This window comes from Scleropages formosus, chromosome 14 (assembly GCF_900964775.1).
Source record: "Scleropages formosus chromosome 14, fSclFor1.1, whole genome shotgun sequence".
Taxonomy (NCBI): domain Eukaryota; kingdom Metazoa; phylum Chordata; class Actinopteri; order Osteoglossiformes; family Osteoglossidae; genus Scleropages; species Scleropages formosus.
Genome location: NC_041819.1, coordinates 15,975,563 through 15,996,483, shown reverse-complemented (window position 1 = coordinate 15,996,483; position 20,921 = coordinate 15,975,563). Strand labels below are relative to the sequence as shown.

Here is a 20,921-nt window from a genome sequence, read left to right as displayed (position 1 = left end):
GCTGTTGTGTTTTTCTTTTTTTATTTTTTGAAGATTTGCAATTCATTGCAACTAAACAGTTTACAATCTACAGATCGGGTTGTTATTCTCATGTCATACAATGAGGTTACTATTCAGTTTGTCAAAACCCTCACAGAGCTCATTTGTTCACTAAAAATAAATGTTGTAGTTGAAACGCAGTATGAGCTGCAGGACCTGTAAAATGTTACACTTAACATTTTTTCATCACTGTCGATGTTTTACATCGGATCATTTTCTGTAAATATTTGAAGAGGAAAAAAATTTGGAATTTGTCTCCAAATTTTAAATTACCACCCCTTACGTTAATAACAGCGCCACAGACAAGACATGTGGCTTAGACCTTTCAAGGGATGTAATCAAACTTTTGACCTACACTGTGCATGAATATAAACTGTGAGCAAATTTAAAGTTTTGCCTAAAAACATGTATGAATTTGAAAACATTCCAGACATTCTGCTGTGGCACTCTAGAGCTTGTTTCAGAGGAAGGGTGGAGCGTCTTCCTATGTTGACCAAGCCTGGCCTGGCTGGAATGGGGAAGTGAGAGCGAACGCCAACCCTAGGGGTCCTGGACCATGGAGTGCCTGTAACTTGAGTCCTGCTGTTTGCAGAGCAGAGCGGAGCAGAGCGAGGAGACCCTGATGGGCAGAGGACCCGGACAAACCTGGGATGCCCTTATTTAGTCAGTGTGGAGGTTGGTCTGGTCACCCCCCCACAGAGAGCTGGACTGTGGGGGCAGTCACAATGAAGGCTGTGTGGATGTTGAGGAGGTTTCTGAGCACGCTGGAACTTTTGAGTTGTGGAATAAAAAAGTTTTTCTGATCTCTTTTGGGGTTTTCCCGCTTTTCCACTTCTTGCTTTAGATACCTGTGGAAAGGTTTTCTTTTCTTTTTCCTTCTGATCTGCATGCGTTTTTGCTTGTGGCAGGATGTTCATTGGTTTAGGAATGTTCTCCTGGACTTAGGATGACCCCGCAGCAGAAGACCGGCCCCAGCTCGAAAGCAACCAGCGATGAGATGAGGATGTCTCTGCTACAAGACAGAGAGAAGGCAAGTACATTCCATAGCGTGGCATCCCGCCACAAACCCAGTGGGAAACATACCCCACCGAAGTTGCTGGAAATGACTCAGATTACTTGGTGAATATGTTTTTTATAATTCAATAATTTTTTTGTGAATGTCATCTTCCCATATGGAACTTAAAATAAAAATTTATTCTATACATTTTGAGCACAGCTGGAGAACTGAGATGTGGTTTCAACTGAGCCCAGCTGACAAAATTCAGATAAGGGAACAAAAAAAAAAAAAACAGTTAATCAAAAATTAACTACTTCCCTTGGATATGTCGTTCCTTTTGTTTAGATATTGTTAAAATCCGTTTATACAAGGTGAGAAACATTAACCTAAAAACGGTGGAGGACTGGGTAAATTTGGCTACCCATAAAGTTGCATTAACTGTGTAGATGCCTGCTTTGGTCACAGGATAAACCTAGAATGTCATTGTATGTACTGGACTTCTTCATATTGCACTTTGTAATTGGGACATGCAAAGTAACTTTATTTCCTAACCTACACCTCTATCTTACATTATAGTAAGTCAGTTAGCGAGTCCCCTAAAACATAATAAATAACAGGATACCATATAGCCAACTTTTGCCTGCAAGTGTTGATCAGAGACACAAATTACATATGTTTTTGTAAACATGTTCAATTTTCTCTGAATTTCTATTTTTTTCATTTAATACAGACCAACAAAAGTGTTTCTTTTAGGCGAAGTAGCATTTGAAAATTGCATAAGGTTACAAGGTTATCTGGGGAAAACCGAGAAAACCATTTAGTCAGCTGTCTGTAATGAGATTGACTTGGTTAATGTGGTCAGTAGACTAAAGGCTGACCTGTCAGTGTGTGTCCTGAGACAATTAACAAATGATGTGTGTAACTGTAGGTATCTAGCATGCATGGAATGTGTCCTTGGGAGGGAATGTAAGCAGTTTAGGTTACATAACCTTAGGTGGTTGCTAATTAACAAAAGATTAAATCTTTCTGTGCTCTCAGTGTAAAGTGCAGTTAGACCTTAATAACCTCAGAACTGCAGCGCAGATTTGTGGTGATCAGATTTTAGACTGTATATTATCAGCAAGGTCCTGGAGGACAAGCATTAAGAGGTCAGAAGAGGAGAGGCTTTAACTGATCTAGTAAGTTTAATGGAAAAAAGTTGACAAAACACCTCTGAAGTTTATTCTTCAAGGCCATGAGAAGAATGCCCTACATTAGTGCATGATGCTTTAAAGGACTTGAAAAAATGTGATGGTTATCACATATCACATGTGATATATACATATGAGCCCTCATACATGTTTTTATGGCACAGCTCTATTGTCCATTCAAAATGAAACATTCAGGCCTCCAAAAAAGATTTTCTTCACATGCTATTATTAATATGTTGTCAAGGAAACCGAGTTCTAAGTTCCCACGGTTAACATCCATATTGATTAGCAGCAGCTGTTCCATGAGAAGGTTAATTTTCCTTTTTTCTAAACTCTTATTCCATTCTTTATCGAGGGTATTACTTCAGGATGGTAATTTGCTAGGCATAATATGTTGTTTTGAATAGTGAATAAAATATTACTTTTTAAAGGTTACGTTACACTTCAGTTCCTCATGTCAAGGACAGTGGTACCGTTGATTGTTAATACGCAATGCTTACTTTAAAGAATCTCAAAGCCACATATTGTCATGGGTCTGAATAATGTATTTTGAAGAGTGATCTATCATTAAAAAAATCTTAAATTGTGTAGTCAGAGGCCTTTATTCAGCTAAATTATTGCATGATACATAAGGAAAAAAAACACGAGAAGATAATATGCAGAAGACTGTCTGGTTTCATAGGTTTATCTGGAGAATTCCTCATATACAAATAAATTTAACATTGGAAATCTCTATGCAGGATGTTCTCATAGCCCATTAGAAATACTGTACACATACTGTTAATGTGCATTTTATGATTGACTTTGTAATAAACTACTTCAGAATGAAACACATTGAGTGAATTAAATGTTTACATATGCCTACTGTAAGAAATGCAGAACTTGTTGCTATGAGAATTTCATTATAAAAGTCATTTATAAAAGTTCCCTTTTCACACTGTAGTACAGCCCCATATATAAAAACACGTTTCACTGTTTTATTACACTTTATTCTGTTATTTGATCACATAATCTTCTCATTGTTCAATGTTTCCAAACAACTACAAAGAAAATGCTGCTGCATATTCTGACAATATCTGTTAGTTTTTAGAACTGAAGAAGAAAGGAGGATGACTGGTAATCCAAATTTAGGCTGATTCTCCAAGAAGGCATGTGAATCTGATTGATGAGAAATTGACATCATACTCAGCATAGCCTGGAAGAAACAGCAATCAGACCTGCAGCAGACTGAATGTACATTTATTTTGGTTGGATAATGTCCTGTTTCTTTGGTTGATTTTCCTTTAATTTACTTATTAATTTTGGCTTTATTATTACTGGGGAGTTTTATTATTCAGAGAACATTATCTTGTTTTTTTTAGCTGGCCTGGGTCATTTCATTCCCTCTGGAAATTCTTTCTCTGATGTGCTTTGATGTGACAAATCATATGTAAAAATGTGCTGTGAAAACAACACTTGCCTGTTTAGTTTGAAATTGCTTTGAAACATTTGGACAGCTCACACACACACGCACTATCTTCAGATTTCCACAGCTTTAACAAGTTATAATAAGGGATATAATCTTGTCTCACATGTGGGGGTTCTCTTACAGTTGTTCAATCACAAGAATCCTTAATACCCAATATATTGTTGAGCTATAAAGATACAGTATGCTGCAATCTTTAACTGATGTTTTCAATTTTGTCGGTTTTGTTTAATTACATTGAATGAATCTTAAAACTTTTGAGTAACATAACTAAAAACATTTTTTTAGTCCCCATATCCAATGTTTCGTAGCTTTTAACTAGGCTAAAAAATAAATCTCTCTGATGGTGTGTATGGACAATGACGTTAAGATCTAACAAAAAAAAAAAAGGCTTTTGAAGTATTTTCTGAAATGAGGACAATGAAATTATCAGTACCATTTCTTATGTAGAAGTGAAGAATGCCAACATTTTCAGAAGCTACGGAGTGTCTCCACCGGTTCAAATACTGGTCCGGGGACTTCATGCACCTAGCACTGTGACATGGAGACAGGATGCAGATGCCACATGCCTTCACTGTAAAATAACAAGTTGGCTTTTGTTCCCAAAACAAAACACAATTTTCAGCTAAAACAGTGCGTCTATTAACCTGCATTTTGTCAGAGGCAGAATGAACCCATGGTCAGTTTTTTCTCATTTTTCTATTATAATGAGGTATACTGCAAACTTACTCTATTATATTTGGTTATGATGAGTTAAATATGTCAGTGAAAATCCGTGAGTATTTCTATTACCAAATATATCAAGCTCTGTTGAATATTGGATTCAGTCTAACAGAATGTACAAATTGTAGGTGCAGTATAATCAAATATTTAGATCATTCACATAGATGATGAAGCAATGATGAACAGCCTGGGTAAAATTTTCCCAAAATACACTAGAAACTAAATGATGAAGAACAGACAGAATTTATCCCAGCCCAAGGCAATTTTATTTTTACAATATTTTGTGTCCCATTAGTAACGGGCCACTGTCAAAGGTGAAAAAGTTCACCAGCCACAGGTTTCATACGCCCACTTTTTCCACTGGCTCACACCATGAGAATAGCTGAGGGAGGACAGCGCCAGGTCTCGAGGGCAACAGTACAAAACAATAACACTGCTTGCTTACGCCGAGATGCCAGTTTATCCAAACTAACCCTTGAAAGCATGTTTGTCCACTTATCCACAACAATGACGGTCGTTTAACATTACAAGAATTAAGCCCACACTTGATAAAATGTCCTCCCAAGATATATTGGGCGCTGGTGTGCGATTATGCTTTTTTGTTTTGTTTTTCCCCAGAAAATGAAAAGTGCGGTTCCAAGAAGACGTTCTGCCTCCTTGGCATTGACAAAGGCCTTGGGCAAATCCAGAGCGCAAAGCAGGTCTGTGGACTCTAGGGAGGACTGCACCCCATCAAGTCATCTTTCCTTAGGATCTCTTTTATTCTGTTTTTCTCTCCATCTTGGACCCATTCTATGCTCATGCCGCATTTATTGTGAAAAGAAAAAGCACAGCAAATTGCTTTTAATGTTTTTGACCTCACTTTCTCCGAAATGCTGTCCATCGAGTTTGTGATGCGCCTTTTAAACACATTGTTTTTTGCAGTCAGCAGAATGATTTTCTTTTAAAGCTTGGCTGTGCACAATCCAGCAGAACAGGGCCTTTAACAGTGTGAAAATGCCACAGTTTTAACGTTGAATTGCCTTTAGATTGAGTTACTTTTATGGACATATTTGTTGACGGCAAATCAACTCCAAGCGCCACAAATATGGTCACACATGGAGTGTGTGGGAGAAAGAATCTGTGGAACGAACAGGTGGTATAAGGCCTTACTTTATCCTATCACAAATGTTTTGCATCAGTAGCCGAGCGGTGACGTGTATGCAGCTCCAGGAGCTGTGGTTTGGGTTAAACTTTGGATACTTTATCCCCCCTAACCGAGCGCTGCTCAAGCTCACTGTCTCCATGCGACGTTGTGCAGTGCGGCCCTGGGGCCAGCTCTCTGGCCTCCGCAGAAAAATTCCTGACTTTATTTGGCCGCGAGGTTCTTCTATCGTGGTAACAGCAACAAAATAATCAGGGCTGGAAATCTAAACAAAGGCTGCGAAATATGAGCCTGGAATTTAAGTGTTATGCCATCTTAACTTAGCTAGCGCAAAAGGAAAAAAGGAGGGAAATTTAGTTTCTGCCAATCTGAGCTTTTGAAAGATATAATAAAAGTAATCAGCTGCTTAAGGCTGCTCAGACTAAGCTCTCGCGATCATTCCTGTCCAGCACTGACGCACAATATCACAGCAGCAATCCATCAGCAGTACAGGATTTGGCAAAGGATGCTAAACTTGCTAGGCACTTACAGTGTGGAGAACTGATCCATAACAGATTCCATCTTTGGAGAGCTGCTTAAAATAATTAAACGCTTGTGACAATGTGCTGATGGCGCCCGTTCATTAAGACATTAAACTGGTGAGTTAGTGAGCCTGTTTTAGAGTGGTTCACATCTCAGATGTAGGAAAAGATTGGGACTCATGTTACATGCCATTATTGCTATAGAGGAATCAAAGGACAAGTTTTGTAAACATGTCAGCACAAAATAGGCTGCAGAGTATTTGTTCAGATCAGCACATCAACCACACATCCTTTTGTAACGAAACAAACAATATACTCTACGACAGCTTATTTTGATGATGTGCACTTACATTTATATACACAAACAGCGACATGAACACACATATGCTTTTTAAATGTGACTTTGTTATTTTATCTCCTTTTTGGATTTCAGAAGTGAAATGCTGACTTTTTTTTGGAGGGTATTTAAAACTTTGAATTCAAAACCTAACAATGACAATGAGGTTCAATTCTTCTTTCAGCTCTATTAATTGCAGCATAATCTATCCATCAAATTTCAATAACCACCTGTCCTGAGCAGGGTCGCAGTGAGCCTATCCTGAAAGGGTGCAGGGCAGAATGGCGGTACACCGTTGATGGGATGCCAGTGTATTCCAGGGTAGCTACGCATGCACACACACTCACCCATTCACAAACTAGAGGCAATTTAGAGTCACCAATTCACCTGAACTGCATGTCTTTGGACTGTGGGGGGAAATTTTAGCATAATAAACACCAAATTATTTAATAACATGTACAAACACATAAATTTCATAATAAATGTAGTACTCTTTTTAGTAACATGATCCAGAGTACTGTACAAGTGCAGTGACATGTCAGTAACAATAACAAGAAAATAATTTAATTAAAAATTATAGTAGGGACAATTGGTAGCGTAGTAGTAAGAGCTGCTGCCTTTGACCCCAAAGGTTGCAGGTTTGCTCTGGTACCCTTAAGCAAGGTACTTACCCTGAATTGCTCAAGTAAACTTACTCAGGTGTATAAATGGGTAAATACCTGTAAATAGATTAACATTGTAAGTCGCAAAGCGACAGCTAAATTAATAAATGTAAATATAGAAGACACACACACGCATTTTCAGAACCACTTGTCCCATACGGGGTCGCAGGGAACCGGAGCCTACTCGGTAACACAGGGCGTAAGGCCGGAGGGGACACACCCAGGACGGGACACCAGTCCGTCGCAAGGCACCCCAAGCAGGACTTGAACCCCAGACCCACCGGAAAGTAGGACTGTGGTTCAACCCACTGCACCACAGCAGCCCCCCCATATAGAAGACAGTTTGGTGCTTTGAAAGAAGACACCTGACAAATGAAGAGAGGAAAACAAAAAAATCTCTCAGACCAAGGAAGTAAAAAAAAATAAACCTGTGAGGATGAGTACCAGCAGAACACTGTACTCTATGACAATGGACCTGTGCAGGGTGTTTCTATAAATAAGGTGTTCAGTTCTGGTGGCTGATGCAGAAGTATAGTCAATGTAGATAGAAGCCAAAATCCAACAGTTTATGACATCCATAATTACTTAATGCTGAAAAAGAGTGAGAGAATAAAATGAAAAAGTGAACAACATCTTACATGGCTAAAACTGTTAATAGTCTGAAAAGTACATGAGTCATGTGTAAATATATAGCAGTGCATAAAGCAGATTCTGCACTGGATGTTTCCGCAGCAGGGACAGTGTCATTTGCCCATCTGCAAACAGTAGCAGCTTGATCCATGCCATTTCATCGCGGGGCGCAGTCTTCATTATGGATGATCATGTGCACCTCACCACGGGTCTGCAGACACAGGACAGACACCTGTTCCTCTTCAGTGACACCCTCATTATCGCCAAGTCAAAGTGAGTGATGCATGCTTTGTCCAACATACCTGTGTTATAAGGGCACCAGAGCTGATTTTTTTTCTTTTTTTTTGCTTGCCTGGGTCAGACACCCATTACAGCACATTGGAAGAAAGAGAAAGATGTGATGCTTTCAAGTAACCACTAAATCTCAAGGAAAACCAATCAGATACCCAAGGTCATACAATTTATCATGATGTATGTGCTTACGAAGTATTAAAGCAATATTGCTAGGACAACTGGAACAGCAAAAGTAACAAGATCAGTCTTTGTAATGGTAGGGAACATCATGCAAGGTTGGTCCTGGATGTGTGGTCTTTCCATACTCAGGTCGTCATCTAGTCTGAAGTTGAAGCAGCAGGTACGACTTTGTGAGGTGTGGCTCGCATCCGGCGTGCATGAGGTCGCCGAGAGGAAGCTGAACCCCAATAACTCCTTTGTCATTGGTTGGCCAACCACCAACTGTGTGGTCACTCTCAGGTACAGCATTTATCCCTGGCTACAGCAAAGGGCTTATCAAAGGAACCAGTTACATGTTCTCTATGCATTTGGAGTTCTTTGCCAATACACATGTGACATGTTGGTGATAGACAGCAGTTCCACCCAAACCAGGGAATTATAAATGCCAAAACAAACTAATTACTAAATTGTGTTTGACAGCTCAAGTAAAAGTCGGGTTAAAATGATCTTTTCCATTGCAGCTCATCTGAAGCTAAGGAGAGATGGCTTTCCGCTTTACAATGGTAAGAACATTCAAACTGATCATTTATTATTTGGTTAGGAGTTTTCTTTTTTATTGCATAGTTTAAAGCTCTGTCTATTCATAGTGCTGGATGTTTAGTGAAGGGTTCTACAGCACTTTCCATAGAGAAACTGAAGGGAAACTGATGTAATTTTACTGCAACTACCAAGCCTATTCCCTGAACACCACATGATCAGATGATATCAGATATGTTACTGTAGAACACAATGTTTCATATTTATACATTTATTATATTATTAAATGCCTCTAATGTAAAGATATAGCAAGGTGGGATTAGAATTACAGCCCTGTGATTTCATTCAGTGTTGAGTAATCAGCTTGTGTTTTATTAAAATGTCCTTTACAGGCATATACATAAATTGAAACAAGAGGAATATCCTAATAAGATTGCCATAAAAATCATGTTGCTGGCATCTGGAAACACAACATCAGTAAGAGAATCATTATGGCTTCATTTGCAGTGAATTCTGAGCTTTGCTACTGTGGCCTTAATTGCCCTGCTGCACAATATTTGCATTTTGTTATCTAAATTTCTCTCAATTTCCAGACAACCACAATACAAGTGAACAATATGGACACGACTGAGACGGTGATAAAGGCCTCAGCAGAGAAACTTGGAATAAGTGTAAGATGCTACCAACATGCAATGTTAGCTCTGCATGCTGTTGTAATATTATATATTTTGGAGCAGATACGTTCATCTCTAGGAATTTCAACAATCTTCTCGATTAGCTAGATGGGCCACATTTAACATCCAGTGAAAGGTGTAAATGAAATAAACGAAATTAAATAAATGGTGTGAGAATCAGGAGTTCATACAGATTTCTGTAAAACCCAAGCTTTAATCCCTAACAGAACAAAAATATTGTATACAATGTATTACTTTATACACACACATTGGTTGAAGCCGCTTGTCCTGAGTGGGGTCGCAGCAAGCTGGAGCCTAACCTGGCAACACAGGGCGCAAGGCTGGAGGGGGAGGGGACACACCCAGGACAGGACGCCAGTCCATCACAAGGCACCCCAAGCAGGTCTCAAACCCCAGACTCACCAGAGAGCAAGACCTAGCCAAACCTGCTGTGCCATCATATCCTCCTATACCCCTTTACATTTTTAATAACAACATATTTGGTTTCATTTTCAATTATTTAAACACAAGAGAAGCTTTAAAATTTTGTTTTGTTTTCACTTTTTTCATCTTAAAGTGTGTAAGATTAGTAGCCTTGTAGATGGAAAAAATAAGTTAAATTTTGAAACTGATTCTAATAGGTGGCCCCCATACAGAAATAATGTGTTATAAAACATCTGTTTTAAACCAAATGTTGTCAGAAACTAAAGAAATAGCAAAAAAGCTGAAGATATCAAAGAAGCCTTTTCAGATTGCGAAGTTTTGTGTGGACTGAATAATGTGCAATATCACAAAGAATTTCGGAGTACAGTGATATGTATAGTATCACACATATACTATATATAGCATATATACATGTAGTAATATTCCCATGTAATAAAACGGCAATATGTTTCTCAGACTAACTTAACCATATTTTATTTTCGAAAAGAATTTCCTGTTTTTTCTTAACCACACAGTTTTCTAGATATCTCTCTTCCTCTTATAAATACAGTGTTTACTTCCTGGCCCCAACAGGGCAGGCCGATTGACTACCGTCTCTGGGTAATTTCTGGGAAAGAGGAACCTCCATATCCACTTATCGGTAAGGAAATGTGAGCATTGTAGAAAAGCAAAAAAAAAAAAAAAGAAGCATAACAAAGCACTTTCCCTGCGACGATGACATGCGGAAACAGCAACCCGAATTCATTTCACCAGTATTTTTGAATTTGTTTTGGTTTATGGTTGTGATAAGTCTGGGATCCAGCTAAAAATATTGACAAAATGTTGTATTTATTTGCCAATAAATTCCTTTCACTCATCAAACAGCCAGAAAGACACCCTACATTTTATTAGTTTGCTTCTGAAATTATGATACCTCTAGGCTTATTTTATCTTTTTGTGGTGTCTTGTCTGTTTCATACTTTATTGTGCTGTCTGCTTATTTGCATGTTATACTAAGGTAATTGTACATAAAATGTAATACACAGAACCATCTGTTTTATATGAGAAGAAATCTCAGATGGCTACGAAAGTTAATATAAACATACCTCATCTAATTTCAGAATGAGTAGATTGCTTTGGGGCAGGTGATATTGCACTAGTTAGCACTGCTGCCTTTGGACCTGACGGTTGCAGGTTTGAATCCCACTTCCAGCTATAGTAGAGTTGATCAATGCCCTTTTCCTAAATTGCTCCAGTGAAAACTGCCTAGCTGTATGAACTAATAGATAATTAGAGGTTACTTTGGAGAAAAAAAACATTAATGTTTATAAGAGCCTTTGGGGCCCTTATTCAGATGGTCCTGTCTGTCATTTTTTGACAAATTACAGTGCTGAGAAGGAAATTCTGTTGAATATACGAGTATGTTCCTTCACTCGTGAAGTATGTTTTTTCCAAGGTCTAATATTCAAGGTCTTATAAATGTGTTCCGTTAATCTCCTGGTAACTTGAAAAGCTCAGATGTACTTCAGGGAGTAAGTCACTGCTGACCTGATAGTCTCTCCAAGAATTAGATACAGGAGCTGTGATAAATCCATTTTTTTCTTATTACATGAGGCAGGATACATTAATACTGTGTTCTCATTTTCTCTTTGTAATTTCCAGCAGAAAACGGTCTCTGAAAGCTTTCCTGAACATCCTACTTCCGCCTTTGCGACACTGAATGGGGCGGTGACCCACTTTGTTCAGTGCTATCGAGTCACTTCTAACACTCGTGTTGTTTCAGGCCACGAGCATCCCTTCAGCATCGCTATGAACTGCCTGCGGGACTCAGTGGAGCAACCTCATTTGGCCAACAACAACATTCTAGCTGCAGACGGGACTCTGGACCTGGAACAACTGCCCAAGGAGCAGCAGGTCCAGTTCATCCTCAAACTGAGACCATCAGTGCCCAGCCACATCCCATCAGGTAATAATACTTTGAATAAAATCTTTATTTTATATGATGTTTTGAAAAGCAGTTTCTTAAAGCACATTACAATAAAGGAGAACATTATGGATTCCAAAATATTTGGGTGAGCAAGATACCCAAATTAAAACCACTAAAACACTAAAACACAATATCTACTATGCTATGCTATGCCATATTATGCTGAGTTCCATCCTTGGGACTGAATGGTCGGCGACCACCTGAGCAGTTGAACCGACGTCAATACTGAGAAAAAAACCACAACACCTATGTCAATATATGGACAAAAACGATTTCAATTCGGAGAAGTTTTGTTGAGTTTCTTACTTTTTTCTGACTTCAGAAGTCTGAAAAGATCTACAGTACTTCACATTGGAAGTTACCCGTTAGAATAATTTTATAGTCTTACCAAAAGAAGCAGGTAGGTTGCTTCCCAACACAACATAACAGGAAAGACAGGACTATGATGTAGAGGACAGTCCAGTTCTTCTCTCGGAAGAAGTTAATTTAGAATGGAGATAGTGAACAATTTCCTGTCACGCAAGTGCAGTAAGTTTCCTGCACGTAATTACTACTACTACTGAACTACTTCCTGCAATTATGCCAATTTTACTGCAAATTAGTATTTCCAAGTTCAGTTGCACTCACAATATTTCAGTGGCTTTCTGTGTTGTTAACCTTTGGTGGAACTTGTTATTAAAATGCTTTCAACTGCCAGTCAGTGTCTTTGAAAATATTTCATATTACTGATTGCGTCAACATTTCTGTTTTGTCTTATGTTCAATAACAGAGTTTCACTCGTGTGATTTCCATAAATAATAATGTACTCTTGCTGTTACTTATCAGAACTTTCTGTGTTATGAAATGTACATTGGTTGCTATGAAGCACATTATGGTTGTGTAAGACATGTCAAATAGCTTTTATTCACCAGTTTCCCTTTGTAAAAATATTACTTTATCAAATTACTTTATCAGGCTTTATTAGTTCTTCCTCTTTCATCTGTAGTGCTTCTAGATAAAAGGTTACTTGCTCTGTTTCTGTCTTGTGATTTGTAGCCATTATTTGGACATATTTGACTTCATGGTTTCACCTTCTCCCTTCTGAGGTCATCTTATCTTATATTACTGTAATCATAATTAAGTAATTGGTCAAATTTTTTTAGACTCGTTTCAGAAACACTTCAGAAGGAAACGGTCGCTGATCGACTGGGCCCTGAGACGAGGAAATACGAGCCGATGCAGCAATCAATCGGATTCTCCTACTAACCCCCGAAAACTATTTGGCCACTCATTGACATCAGTCTGTCATAATGGGAACCTGCCAAAACCCATCTTGGTCAGTTTGGCTGTACTGCCCTCAGCTATGTAAAACACTACAAAATATTCATATTGATCATATTGATCACGCCATCTCAATAGTAATAAATTTACGAATTTATGAAAAGTAAAACCAATGCGTATTTTATGCCGCTAGGAAAATATAGTATTGGGCCCTCATCTTCTATAATTTTTTTAGTGATTTTTTTGGTGAGTCTACTAAGTGGTATATTTCAGTTATCACTATGAATAGAACTGAAAGAACACCACCAACACTTTATTACGATGATTTCATGATCAACTCCTGACCCTGGGTGATCCATATTCAGGACATGCTGTACCTGCTGTACCACGAAGGCCCGAGAACTAAAGGGATTTTTAGACGTTCTGCCAACGCAAAGACCTGCAAGGAGCTGAAGGAACGGCTGAACTCAGGGGACGCCGTTGAGGTGGAAGGGGAGTCTGTCTTCGTTGCAGCATCTGTCATCACTGTAAGCCCATTGAAACATCTTCCGCTTCCATCCAGAGCTCTGAAAGGTCAGAAGGAAAATTTAAAGCTGCCACCTGAATATATTTGCACAAGTTTCAGAAAACGGGGAATTGTTTGCACTGCAGACCAGAGCACAACCATTCACCCGGCCAAGAAATTATTCCTGAGATGTGTGATGTGATACTTCATGAGCTGGGGAAAGCTGAGTGTTCAGGTCACGTACACTGTTGGAATGCTCAGATTTCTCTGACTTCGGTGTAGTTTTATAGCTAACAGGTGACTTGATGTGGTATTTCAGAGTTCAAAGATGGAAGATTTTGACTTGAGATGATACAGAAGTCTAGCCAACAGGACACCCATTTTTCTGCTTCCATAATGTATCTAAACAGATATTTTCCCAAGCACTGTCCGCATTCAACTTTTCTGTAGAAGTCCTGTGAAACTGTATGATTTGCTGAAGGAAAAGTGAATGCCTTTTAAATATCCTCATGGGAACACTATCTGTTTCATGGGTTTGTTAACAAGCTTTGTTTTTTCTTTTATTTTTTTTTTAATTTTTAAAAAAAAAAACTGGAGAGCCTGCCTCATGGTAATTGTTGGAGATATTCACTGTGTTACTGTTTCCTGCGTTCACAGAGGATGGCAGGAAGGAAACCGAATGTTGAATCTTATCAGGCTCCTTTCAATGTATCAGGCTCCTTTTAATGTATTCCCATACTCCTAGAGAATAAAAACCATAGTCAACAGATGAACCATTTGTAACATTTTGAAGTTATACAGCTGTGCCAAATGTGATTTTCAGAATTATGTGATACTGTAATTATATGAAAAGTACACACACACACACACACACACACACACACACACACACCATCTGAAACCACTTGTCCCATATGGGGGTTGCAGGGAACCAGAGCCTAACCCAGTAACACAGGGTGAAAGGCTGGAGGGGGAGGGAACACACCCAGGACAGGACAGCAGTCCATCACAAGGCACCCCAAGTGGGACTCAAACCCCAGACACACCAGAGAGCAAGACTCCGTCCAACCCACCGCATCACTGCGCCACCACACCACCCCATTATATGAAAACTAGCAGGCATAAATTGACTTTAACATTATATTTTATTATTCATTAGCGACATTTGATAATTAATTAATTTAAATATGACTTTTGTGATATTCTGTTAAAGAAAAATGGCAGAGCAATTTATTACATGGATTGACAAAGAAGCAAGGAAAAATTCAGATGTCTGACCAGTGCTCACCTATTCTCATTACAGACAGAAGTGGAAAAGGTGGGAAACTGCACTTAAGAGCTCAATGAGGGAATTGGAGACCACAGTCTTGTTGCTATAGTTGCAAGGGGCTTCTCTGAATTTCAGCAGAGAAGCCTGTGAATAATGAAGTTGGCTGCTGGGTCACAGACATAGTAAAAGTGCAAACATAATTCACGTTAAATGATTTGTTGCTCAGTTAAATATGTTATACTGCATCATAAAAATGTACTAATAATAAGCTTAGATGTAAGTATTCTCCATGCACCTGAATTAAGGTGTTGTATTTATCATACAGTTTTTCCACCAAGTCTCAGTCGTAGTTCACTTAAAAATCTGCAAGACCTCTAGTTTTATTTTTTTTTTTGTAGGATTTTCTTCGCAATGTCCCCGAAAGTGTCCTTTCCACAGAGTTGTATGAAAAGTGGATGGACATCCTGGACATTGATGGACATGATGAAAAGACTGAGGCTATAAAAGGGTAAGAAAATGACTTGCAAAACACCTTTTTCCACCCATACCACTCTATTTCTGTATTTTATCCCTCTGAAAAGACAAAGTTCTTTACCATTAAAATTGTTAATAAGTGACTTTAATCTCATGTTTTCAGAATAGAGGATAATCAGGATGAACATACAATACCTATGTTGTTCATGTTTTATTCTGAACATAAATATAAGCTATTTTTTAAAAACACATTTTGTAACTCTTATTCCAACATTGTAATAAAAATATTTCTCAAGAGCTTTCAACTGTTTGGTATTATGTTTCCATATCTATACATATACATATACATATACAGAAAACTCAACACACTGCCTGTGTCTTTTGTAAAACTTTCTCTTTGCTGTGGAGCAAATACAATCTGCATTTACATGTGCAGCCAATAAATTTCAGCAAAGGACACACACAAACAATGGGAGTGTGGGAATCACTGGCATGATTCATTTGATTTCCACAGTTTCCTGCCCTGGTCAGTTATTTGTGATCGTTCATGTCCAATAACAAGCAGAGAAATCTTAGACATATTTATGGGGGGAACTAGCCAAAACTGCCACTAAACAGGAGTTTGTAAAGTTTTCTTTTCATTCAATTTATATTACTATTAATTTTAATGTAACTTGAAGTTAATAGAAATATTGAAACAAATAGCCCTACAAAAAATTTTCATTAGCCTAATAAATGAACAAAACAAGGGACATCTGTATTGCCCTGCATTTATTACTTATTACTAGCTGTCTTCTGTTTCCAATTATTTTTGTAATTAAGTGTACCTTATCGTTTTGTTTTCTGTTGGTAAACTACTGGATTCTGTGTTTTGCCTTAGAATAATGCAAAATGCTGCAGTACCCTGGGGGTAACAGCAGAACTGTGGATGATTGATGATTTTTCATTCTTGGATGATTTTTAATTCTTCTTTCACATCGCCAGGCTGTTGGATCAGCTGCCTGAAGCCAACATGACACTCCTGCGCCACCTTTTCGGTCTCCTTCACCACATACAGGAGAACTCAGAGGAGAACCAGATGAATGCGTTCAACTTGGCACTCTGTATAGCTCCCAACATGCTGTGGCAGCCCGTGCCCACCGGACCTGAGGAGGAGAGCAAGTCCACAAGAAAGGTGCTACAGAACCCCAGGGGCTTTCCTTCTCCCAGAACATGTCAGAACACCAGTGTTGGCAGTTTTGCCAGTCAAAATAAGAAACACCAGAGGAGATCATCTAATGGCTTCTGTAGAATAACGTGTAGAGACACATTCCATCCTTTTGTTGTTTTGAAGGCACGTGAGTGAGTTTTCCCACAGTCGCTTGCACTGTGGACGACTTGGAGACTCTAATCAGCTGAGGAAGTAAATTCCAGAGATAGGAAGGAATCCCAGTAGGGAAGAAGAATGCCGGAGAACTTGGCAGTTAGCAGTGGTAGACCTTGGTGGGGTTGTAGTTGGCAGCATTTTCTAAAACACAGGCGGGTCATAAATCCATTTAAAAGCAAATGTGATGATGTCGACCCCTCATATTAATCCCAACACATTCTTAAAGGCTCTTTGTCGGAAACATACATTAAATCGTTGGGTTTGCTTGCTTTTAGTGTCAGGTTACACTTCTTTGTTGTCTCCTAGGTGGCCAGTCTTGTTCAGATCTTGATTGAAAACACCCCAGCCATATTTGGAAATGATACCGAGTCCCTGTTCACAAACCTAAACAACCAGGAAGTAACTTTGGAGGATGCTGTCGGTATGTCCGCTATTTTCCATTTCATGAATATGACACAATTGTACAGTATCAGTTATTACCGCACAGTTTGTTTTCACATGTCAAAAAGGAAACTAATGTTCTTGCTTTCCAGATGATTTTTCTGGCCAGCTTTACTCTTCCGACGAGTTTGATTCTGAACAGGAGAGACTGAAGGGTATTCAAAGTCCAAAGAGGGATTCCTGTTTTCTGCCAGTCAATTATCTCTTCATGAAGCAGGAGAAGGAGATCTGGAGTCTTCTGGATGAGATGGACATTTTCCCGAAGCACCAGGAGGGTGGGATGGAGGACAATACCCATAGCTGTGAGGACTTGGAAGACATGTCTTTCCACTCCACCGGCTCCATCTGCTCCCTGATGGAGGGGCAGGGCATCCAGTCATCCCGTGGTCGCTGCTTGTCCGAGCCCAGCGTCTGCCAGACTTCACAGCTCTACCCCCAGTCCCACACCCCCGTTGCCCGGCAGTCCAGCTGCGATGCCGCTGTCATGCGTGATCAGACGAACCAAACACAGAATGTGCAAAAGCTGCGCCTGGAGGGAACTCGGGAACCCACTGTGGACTCTAGCCCCAGGATGAGCAGCCGACCCAAATATTCCTTTTGGCGGTCACCCCAAATCCCATCCAGGTTCAGGAACCACGGACACAGGCTCACACTGTCCAGCAGATCCAGCTTCTCCAGCCTCTCATCCACAGCAACCTCACCCTCTGTTTCTTCTCTGAGCTCTCTGGACAGCACCTTCTCATACTGCTCTGATTCTGCCTTCAGTCCTGGAGACATCTCTGCCTTGCCTTTCCTGTTCGGGACATCAGCAAGGCTGCATCCATCTCCCCTCGAAGGCCCCACTAAGTTCGCCAAAGACTGGACACCATCAGGGTCAATGACCAGAGAACCAACTCAAACATTCAGCTGGTACAACGAGTACGATGAGCAGGATGAGGACAACACAGCAGGAATAGGTGAAAGCCATGACATCGATCTTGAGGCAGATCCAAGTCAGAGCAGCAGCCTCACCAGAAGTGACCAGGTGTCTTGCTCTGAGGTTGATGAAGCCAATGTAGACTTAGGACACGCAGATGTGATGGTCCACCAGGTGAGCCAGGTTGATCACACAGATGAAGTAACCAAGGCTTCCGAGCCCAAATCACAGTCACATGAGACCTCCATCAAACACATACAGCTGATGAGGCCCGATGGCTCGAGTTTTGGCAAAGAGAAGGTGAAGAGAACAAAGATCACTTTCTACATCGCTTCCAACAAAGTGACAGTGCAGAAAGAGCAGATGGCCCCAGTGACCGAAGGGAAGGGCATTTCGGTGAGGGTGTCCAAAGCTGGCACTGAACCTCCTGGACCTATACAGTCACCAAGCCAAACAGTTCAGGTCCACATACCCCAGACTGTATTCTACGGCCAAACCACTCCTCTGGTTCTGCAATCTGTTTCAACGAAGCAGTCCACAATGCCTAAAGAAAACGCAAAAACAGATGCCTCAGCTGATCTGCCACCCACGATCCCAGCAGAGAGCTGTTCTTCCACAGCAGCATCTTCTAAAAGCCTCACTAGGGCTGGCAACACAATAAAGCATACGATAAGGATAAGGCTTCCAGCGGCTGTCAAAAGTACCGTTAAGGAATATTTCAGTCACACCGACAGCAAGGGCTGCCAGTCTGACTCCAAAGCCGTTGAGAAGGAACTGCTGAGAAGTAAACTGGAGTGGCAAAGTAAAAGTCTAACAGGGACACCTAAAGAAAACTTTGGTAAACTGTCCAACGGAGAAGAGTCTTTTGTTTAACTGTAAATATGTACATTGCGGCGGGTTGTTTTCGTATATGACAACGGCATTGTATCCCCAGTATGAGCTGCACTTTTTGTGCTATGGTATTGTAAAGGAAAAACAAAATGTACTGTAAGGCAATGCAAAGACTGGCTGTACAACACTTTTTGTTGAGACAATGTCACCAAAACAGTTTATATTTTAAGGGCACACACTCACTGGTTCTGTAGACATATACATATTTTTTTCCAGCAAGAAATATTTATTTTTGTATTCCAGAACAGTCATTTATGTGGGTATTTTGTTAAATATGTGTCTCGCTAGGCTGATTCTCAGATGCTGCAGTCACACTTACAATCATTATGTCTCCGTGAAGAAAACCTGAGTTTTAAAAATATATTTTTTTCAAAACACTGTTTTACTCAAAGAAACTGCTTTATCCAAATTGCATATGAAATCCTTTGTGGAAAGAATCCATATAAGTGAATTTACCTTTTTTTATTTATCATTACTTATTTATGTAAAAGAGTAATATGTAGTATTAAAGTAAAAGGTAGTCTTTTTCAGGTACATGCAGATCGGCATGCTGGCGGAGTCAGGAACATGTAAGAAAATCCAGGGAAGTAAGAAAGGCTGAAAGATGAGTGGAAGTGAGAGATGAGGACATTATGAAAGTATATATGGTGGAATGGAAGACAATCAGGGTAAATGTGGTTTGGTCATATGTATTGGTGTGGAGACACACCCCCTCCAAAGGGGCACAAAAGCATCATTTAGGCCAGATGTATCCAATCTCAGCAGTGCAGAAATCTGAGAAAAAATATATATAAATTTTGACTGGTTTCACAATGAAAAATGCAAGATAGAAAAATACAAAGGCAGGAATACGTGTGACTGAAGAAACAAAACAGAACTGAGAGTAAATGTTTTTACTGCGGTAATCTTTCATGTCAAGGGTTATTTTGGCGTTTGTGAATGTTTAATGAATAGTTTCATAAAAGCATGTGTTCCTGGTCCCAGTGGGTACAAATTCTTACAATGTGACGTATATTTTGAACCCATGAGTGCTGAGCACTTATAGGACCTTTCTAAGAGTTTCCTCAAAAGAAATTTAAGGCTGCGAAGAAGACGTTCCTTCTGCGTTTGGAAAGTCATGCAGATTTTGACTTTCACTTTTTTCACACTTTTTCACATGTCCTTGTTCTTGGGTTGCATCATTGAAAAATAAAATTTTCACCAACAAAATTAAATTACGTCTGATTTTCCTGGTATGCAGGTTACTGTTGCATCATTCATAAATAAAATATTCACCAAGAAAATTAAATTATTTCTCATTTGTCTGCTACATGGGCTCTCCAGATCACATCGCTGTCATGCCCTTTCTTTCTGTTAATTAATCATTCAGTTTAAAACATTAAAATATTTCAGCATTTTCATTATAGAAACTATAAGGCGCTAAATGAAAATCAAAAGTACAGTTTCACAGTGGTCTTGCATGGCCTTAGTTTTCAGCAGCATGTTAGCTGAATCCTACACTTCACGAATTGTAACGAGCAGGTGGTGACAAGAAGGTTGATGGTTCAAATCTTTTCAGAAAGATCTCTTCTGAACCCATTATAAAGATATTAAACTCGCTGCCAAAAACTTTCCTAAAAGGGTGAAAATATAATCCTCCCTCTGTTAAAAACAGCGAATACACAAACATGGTCTCTTGATTTTTAATTCAACGAATTAATTTGACTATGCCCTATCTAGTTACACAGTGCAATGCATAACATGCAAGAATAACTTGATGTGTTTCATTGTATTACCAGGGCTGTGCAGACAATGCGCATCAATCCATATGCGATCCGGGTGTAACAAGCCTTTGAAGACTTTCAAAGTGAGAACTGAATGAGAGAGAATCTGTTCTGAATTTCATCTATCAAGTGATGTTTGTAATGACAGTTAGCATTTAATAGCTTCTCATCCCCCTGGGGATATCTGATAGTGTAGTGGTTAGAGCTGTCATCTGTGGGTCTGTTGCCGTTTCAAATCTCACCAACTGCTGCA

At 39.5% G+C, this 20,921-nt stretch overlaps 1 protein-coding gene across 3 annotated transcripts; it reads left to right on the top strand.

The window, feature by feature from the left end:
* Positions 1–578: 578 nt before the first annotated feature.
* arhgap20b (Rho GTPase activating protein 20b) lies at positions 579–20,464 on the top strand. Of its 3 annotated transcripts, none has more exons than XM_018728619.2 (16): positions 579–714; positions 948–1,069; positions 5,033–5,115; positions 7,811–7,981; positions 8,312–8,461; positions 8,683–8,724; positions 9,091–9,175; positions 9,292–9,369; positions 10,390–10,456; positions 11,579–11,761; positions 12,925–13,097; positions 13,408–13,569; positions 15,216–15,325; positions 16,276–16,465; positions 16,964–17,078; positions 17,191–20,464. In XM_018728619.2, exons 2-16 carry the CDS (start codon positions 986–988, stop codon positions 18,885–18,887), a joined length of 3,390 nt encoding a protein of 1,129 aa, XP_018584135.1. In that variant the 5' UTR covers positions 579–714; positions 948–985; the 3' UTR covers positions 18,888–20,464. The 3 variants fall into 3 exon arrangements, with proteins under 3 accessions (XP_018584135.1, XP_018584136.1, XP_018584134.1); XM_018728620.2 differs by having other exon boundaries at positions 580–714; positions 985–1,069; XM_018728618.1 differs by lacking the exon at positions 579–714 and having other exon boundaries at positions 727–1,069; positions 17,191–20,463.
* Positions 20,465–20,921: the final 457 nt, after the last annotated feature.